Here is a 7,002-nt window from a genome sequence, read left to right on the forward strand (position 1 = left end):
CAGCATCTTGCTGTTCTTCCAGATGGCAACATTTTTAATAAATTGTGAGGCGCAGTTATGAGTTATGCATTAGGTATGTGCCACAAAAAAAAACCAAAGCTGAAATAGTTTTAAGTTTGCCTTCTTGCTGGCAGCTTAATACAAGGGGAAATTGTTAGCTGTGGCATGGAGGACACGAGGCAACATTAAACTTGTCGATGGTGTTTTTTTATACCTCATTGTATGAAAGACAATGAAAATTGCGTCTCTCAAGTTGCCGCACTCAGTAGTTTCTTACCTCGACCACTTTCTACTGTGGTGCACAACCGTAATCCAAAAGCCTGTGAGCTAGTGATTAAAACATGGTTGCCAGTTAGCGTTAATCGATGCAACCAAAACACGCATGATAAATAACCATCGTTGGGTTCCGTTGGCGCCAGCTGGTCTATCCACCGTGGTTGGGCCTCGCTGGAGCCAAGGTGCAAGGCTGCACCCGCGCCACCTCAATAAGGCGACCTTGCTTGCCTTCGCATGCTCGTAATTCGCTTGCAGAGGGTTTCATAGCTCCGCGGGCCTACACTGATCGTCCCGTTTGCCGACACCGTTCGGTAGTCCGTAATTGCGCTATCGCCACTCTCCTTAATTTGTGCTTTTTCTCGGCTAAGCGCGTGCGACTTGTAATGACCGCTAAACGCCACACGCGTGGCTGCATTGGCCTTGCTCTCGTTGCTATACCCCAAAGCAGGGCGCACAGGCCATTATTCGGGTTTCCTTGAACATAAGTGCGAGTCTTGTCTTTCTTGCTTTTTATTTTTTTTTCGGTCGTGAGAATTATACGAATTTTTCAAATACGTCATTGGTTCCTCTGGATTTGCATTGCTGCATGATTTCCCAGTTGATCGACTCTATTGGACGGCTATGAACTACGTCACCGAATGACGTAATCTGACGGAATGCTGATTTCATGACGCTCACGGAAAGCCGCAAGTCCGCTCAAGCAGCCACCTTGTTTGGTGTTATGCCTCTAGTGAATCCCAGCAAACCCTTCAATCTGCTTCGTTGAAATAAAGGGCAATAGCGTATTTCGTCAAAGCGCGTACTGACGGGCACTGTAATTGAGCGTTGATGGCCCTGCTTCATGACAGAGCGGCTTACGGATGAGAGGTGTTGACGTCGGCTTCCCGTGTATTTCTGGTGTGCCCTCGTGTTTTGCGTCACCGGCCTACGATCTATATTATTAGCCTTGTACTGGCCGTGAATAAGTAGACATAGGACGTTGTAATGTCTTTCGTGTCACTGCCCGACGGCCCGCAGAAATAGATGCTGTAATGACGACGTGTTGTCTAACCTGTTAGGTGTTACAGGTTAGACAACACGTCGGTATTGAGTTTGCGTCAAATGTTTTTTTTTTCTCTTAACTTGAACAATGTGGAATGTCATCGATTCACTGGGGCAAATACGTTAGAGTGACCAGGGCAAAACATGGTTGGGAGAACGAGACGAAGGGGTATTTTGCTTTGCAAAAGTCGTTTGTACATTTTAGCGCGTCAACTGCGTGACCTTAGGTGATGTACACTTTGTGTGTTGTTTGTTTGTGTAATGTACACATGTATTTGCGAAGAAGTGGGTGGTACAATCTATATAACTATATATTGGTATAGCCGGATCTAATGCAGCCTACGTTTGAATATGTATGCGGCAGTTAAACAGCAACAACCTCAACAACGACAAGTAAAAAAGTCATGACACTTAGTGTCACTGTGTTTATTATACACGGTGGCATGGTTCCTAGGAAACACAGTTTGCTCTATTATTTCGATATTAATCTCGTTGGTGACATTGTTTCACAAAACGTTGTTATACGACAGAAAACTAAGCTCTGTTGGATTACTTTGTGCCACGGATCACTGTCACGCGTTGCGTTCCAAATTTGATTTTTTTTCTTGTCTCTGTGATGCAGAAAACCAAAGATTCCGAAGAGTGACATGGAGTGGCCCAAGTACACCAAAGAGAACAAGGCGTACGTCATACTCAAGCCGAACGACTACAGCGTTGCGTATGGACCAAGGTCCAAGAAATGCCACCTCTGGGAGCCGTACCTTATCAAGAGGTACGATTACGCCCTTAAATTACGGTATCTTTCAGACGTGCATATGTTGTATTTGGTTGCAGGAGCCGCAGCCGACATTGGAGATGATAAGAAGTATCTGAACGAAACGCAGTTTTTTTATGTTGGTGAACAAGCATAATGCAACTTATTGAGGATTTTGTAGCCAAGTCACCCTTACATTCTAAATTGAACGTTAAACATGAAAGCTACGTTAAGTTAACATGTCACTAACATTAATAAGATATCCTTGATGGATCCTCAATGACCACTTTAGAAATTTGTTCCCGATTTATTAATATGATATATTTACTGTACGCACATCACAGGTAATGTAATACGAACATTACGTAAGGCAGGGGCAGAAAATGGCAAACTGGTCTGATGGTGCGATTTGATAGTTGGTATTTATCCATGGTATTCTCGAAACTTGAGATTTAAGTGATCAAGGGGACATGAACAGGCAGGTCATTTTAATCCGTGGTAGGATTCATGAGAAAAAAAGCTACGCTAAGATGCAGTTTAGTACCTGAACGTGGAAAATAAACTGCGTTAGGACGACTTCATCGCAGTCTATGTTAGGTCGGGTGAAAGACGCGGGATACGACGCCTGAAAGAGGTCCCTCATTTGGCTAAAACAATATATTTCACGAGAGCTCGCGTTTCCGCCTTTGTGATGCTAAGCAGTGCCAGCGGATTGGATCTTAGTGTTACTGTGGCAACCGAATCTTCCCTTTGCGATACTGCATCGTAGTGCTCTGTGAAATGACCACACGCGCCCCGCCCCTTGCACGAAGTACGACGGTCATTGTATAGCTGTTTACGCCATCATTGCGAAACAACTAGTCTCTGATGTATAGTCAATGCTTCGACGAAGGCATGGCATTCATAATAACGCCATTGACGAATGTCGGCCAAGGCTCGTCACAGACATCGGGGTGCCAGTTGCTTTTAGGGCTTTTGAACGTTTCGCTGCGCGTTAGCTGTTTCGTAGTCTCAAGGCAGGCAAACGAAGAGTAAAACTTTTAAAAAATTACACCATCTCCCGCTAAAGAGGACTATGAAGCGATGCGAAGCCGGAGCACTTGCACGATCGCGTTCCGTTGGCGTTCGTTGGGCATGCTACCGACCTTGCGTCGTGGAACGCGAAGAGGAACACTACGCGCGACGTGTCTTCCCTCTAGCCTGGCCGTTAATTCTCACAGGGCGAGCGGGGAATGCGGTCGACAGGCGCGCGAGAGGGTGGCAGTGTAGGAGAGGAGAGAGAGGGGGAGGGGACGCGCATGCGCTGGCGCTCATCGCGACGTTGCGCAGGAGAGAATTTCGGCATGTCGAGCCCGCATTTCAAAGGAGTCAACCGAAGCAAGCGCTGACGCGCGCAGCGCTTTACCACTTGAAGGAGAGGAGACTAGAGGAGGAGAGTAGCGCATGCGCCGCGAGAGCAGAAGCGAGAACGCAGGAGAAGCGCAAGCAGCTGCTGGGAGAGAAGTGGAGAGAGCAACGCGCAGCTGTTCGAGAGAGGGAAGGAGGAGAGTTGCGCATGCGTAATGTGAGTGCGGACGCCCACGCCGACGCCGCGGGACATACCCCCGAGCAAGAGATGCTTCGCATCTAAAACTGCGAAGAACTTAAGCGATTCTGTTGTTCTATCCGGCAGAATTCCATTAATAGGCTGGAATGTAAAGACTGCAAGCTCGAGTTAGTAATTCCCACCACGAAGTTGGAAGCCTTGTGTCAATTTGCCGCGGTTACTAAGCACATTCTCGCAACTATTGGATGTTCATCTGCGCATTTGGGATACGCATTCTTTTTATAGAGAGAAGAAGTTGGGCTTTAACGTGCCTAACCCACTCAGATATGTGAGTCACCAAACTATTTTCGTATGTGCAACCACATTACTAATCGTTCAACAGATCTTTGGGAAGGTGACGCAAATCTGAGAAGCTTTTTTAGAGATTTTTTTTTAGTTTTAAGAAAAATATTTTCTCATTGAAATATTTTTCTAAGTTGCGGGGCATTCGAATGACTTCCTAATAGGATACCTTAGTGCGGCTAACCATGTGTTATGAGAAACAAAAGTGTTTATTGAAACATGCTCCCCATAATCACATCGTCCCTCATAATCATATCAGGGTTTTGGGAAGTAAAGCCCAAAGAATTATTTTTATTAAATATTACCATGGCGGAGGGCTTGTTCATTGTCATGTGTATTATGAACCTAGCGCATATTTGTTTGTAGCGAGTAGACTACCCAAATCCTATTAGAACTTCTGGTTGCTGCCCACAGCAACCATCAAACAAGACCCACGTCTGTGGAGCCTTGGTATTTGATTGGATTGTGTAGCAAATGTAGATTTTCTTCTGCGTTCATATCCAGGGATATGGACTAGTTCTTATCCGCCTTCTCCAGTGCCTTGGTTACCCAGAGAGTCTTTCGACACGCCACATAGCATTCGATGCTTAGATTGAGATGAACGACTGGTAGCGAACACTCCTGAGAAAGGAGGCGCGTTCTCTCCGATGCTTGTTTGAAGAACAGTGCTCTGACCTTGGCTAAACAAGGAAAGAAAGCGGTTATGGAAAGGTTTGTTGCGTGTGGTGTGCACGGTTCCGGAACAATAGCAGACCTGTTTGCACGGAGCAGCTTAGACAACCAAGAAAAGAGAAATAATACATGCCTTACTACTACATGTGACCTTAATTAGCCGGCCGTTAAGGCCCTTGCTTACAAACACTTAGGGTAGTCCCGCTACACAGTAGATAAGCTGTTTGTGGTCGCTTTTCGACCACAAACAGCTTGTTTTGGGAAAGTCTTTCGTAGGACAAAACAAGAACAAAAATCACTTTCGATGTGCAAATGATACCACCCTGGACCTTGCAGTAAACGCTCCATAGGCTATAAATGAGATTGTGCGTAGGATTGAGCACGCAACGGAGCATTCTTCCATTGCGACAGTATCCAGTTACTTTTCCTTATTCATTTTACGAAGTGCGCATTCGGCATTGGAAAAGAGCAGCCCAAGTTTTCTATGACCTATCCTTGAGCATTAGGCATTATCTTCTTCCGCATTCATTAATAAACGTGAAAGCAAATCCGTAAAGTTGTACGGTTAATCGGATTAAGGATTAGCATAGCGATATCGCAAACAAATGCGGAAGCCCCGTCAAGGTCGGGTAGTTGGCTGAAGCCGTGTCGGACACGAATTCCTAATCCGCGATAACTATTTCTTTTAATGCATTCAGCAATGGGCTCGAAAGTACAAGATGGGCCAGTGTGTCGTGTTTATTGCTGCTATCTGAAAAGTGAAATGAAGTTGACTATGCTATCTCAGAAGCCCGTCGTCATTATTACGCAGTATGTGAGAACTTCAAACAGCCAATATTTCTTGAAGAAACATTTACGCCTTCTGTGTTTGTTGTCTGGAAGTTGAAACACTCCATTTTTATTAGCGAACGCAACCTATAGGAGAAGAGGAATCTACACTGCCGCTTCTTAAAACACGAAGAATATTAGCATAAGAGGGTTGTTTGCTGCAATTTGAACTGAAATCGTGCTCGGTATTTCGCTTTCACGCGTTAATAATGGTGCCGCGAAATTGTTGCAAGCGTGCAAAAACGTGTGACTGTGTGTTATTTATTTATTTGTTTATTTATTTAGTTGCCCTAGCAGAACCGACATCACAAACCCTATAGCATAAGTTTGAAACTGTATTTGGTGATACGGGTTAGCATGTAAGAAATTAACAAATTCGAAGTAACGTTGTCTGAGGACATGTCTAATATAATTGTTCGGGCTATACGCCAAGAAATTACGATATGATTATGAGGGACGCCGTAGAGGAGGCCTCCGGAAATTTCGGCCGTCAGGTGTTTTTTAACATGCGCCTAAGCCTAAGTACACGGGCCTCAAGCATTTCGCCTTCATCGAAACACGGCCGCCGCGGCTGAGACTCGATCCCGCGACGTTCGGGTGAGCAGTCGAGGACCATATGCGTGCTAACGTGCTACGGGTACGTCTGGAATTACAAGTTTCTCGGAAGAATTTCCAAATACTGCATGGTTGCAGGATATTTCTCAATTCGCTTGGATTTTGCGCTTGTTTAGATTGCACGCTTGTGCGTATATTTTCTACCGGAAAGAAGCATTCGGCTCTTTCACTCGCTGTATTCACGGCCCGACATTTTTTTTTTCTCTCTACGCAGGCAACCAGCACCAACGACGCCCGCTCCCAAGCACAAGCCGACGCCCAAGCGCATCCCAGAGAAGCGCCCTGGCAAGCCGCTGCGACCACTCGACAACTTCGTCGAGTCTTCGGCATCCACGGGTCCGCTGTCATCGGCCGCGGCTCTGGCGTCAATGCTCTTCGCCATCGCCTTCAACCGATCGTGAGAAGAACGAGTGCCGTGGTCTAGAAAGCGTGAACTGGTGTTCTCTCGGCTTCGTAGTGTTTCAATTCCTGGCGCGCATGGAAGTGCACGCTTTTTTCCATCGGCGTTGCAAGAACACTTTGTGCTTCTCAGGTGTATCTGTACCCTGTCACCGTGCTAGGCTACCTGAGCCGCGTCTGTGAAAAACACAGTCCGTGAGAGTTGCGTGTGGGTTTTCGAAAATACTTATGTAAATGGTGATTCAAGGCTATAAGATGGCGAAAACGGCCCTCCATTTTCCGGTGGTAATCGTAGTGTGGGCGAGAAAGTACTTATGTTGTGACCAGGTGGAGATGGTGTCGGAGTGAAAAACTGGTGAACATAATGGCCACGTGATTATAGCAGTACGTTTGTTACATTGAGAGTGTTGTGTCATATGTAACCGAAAGAAAGCAGAAGAGTATGAGAGGCAGTATGCGGATTTATTGTGAGACGCCCTAAATTTTATAGCGCAGTCAACACGGTAAACCTCTGCAGGCATGTGGCTTG

At 46.0% G+C, this 7,002-nt stretch overlaps 1 protein-coding gene across 3 annotated transcripts in view; it reads left to right on the plus strand.

Annotated features, from left to right (window-relative positions):
• LOC119393270 (acetylcholinesterase-1) overlaps positions 1–6,660 on the plus strand; it is a 70,379-nt gene extending 63,719 nt beyond the window's left edge. For all 3 annotated transcript variants that reach the window (XM_037660203.2, XM_049416177.1, XM_049416179.1), the window contains exons 2-3: positions 1,940–2,089; positions 6,289–6,660. In XM_037660203.2, the coding sequence (XP_037516131.1) occupies positions 1,940–2,089; positions 6,289–6,475 (337 nt within the window). In that variant the 3' untranslated portion in view covers positions 6,476–6,660. The remainder of the gene's footprint in view (positions 1–1,939; positions 2,090–6,288) is intronic.
• The last annotated feature ends 342 nt before the right edge of the window (positions 6,661–7,002 follow it).

Source organism: Rhipicephalus sanguineus, chromosome 5, assembly GCF_013339695.2.
Source record: "Rhipicephalus sanguineus isolate Rsan-2018 chromosome 5, BIME_Rsan_1.4, whole genome shotgun sequence".
NCBI classification, from domain to species: Eukaryota; Metazoa; Arthropoda; class Arachnida; order Ixodida; family Ixodidae; genus Rhipicephalus; species Rhipicephalus sanguineus.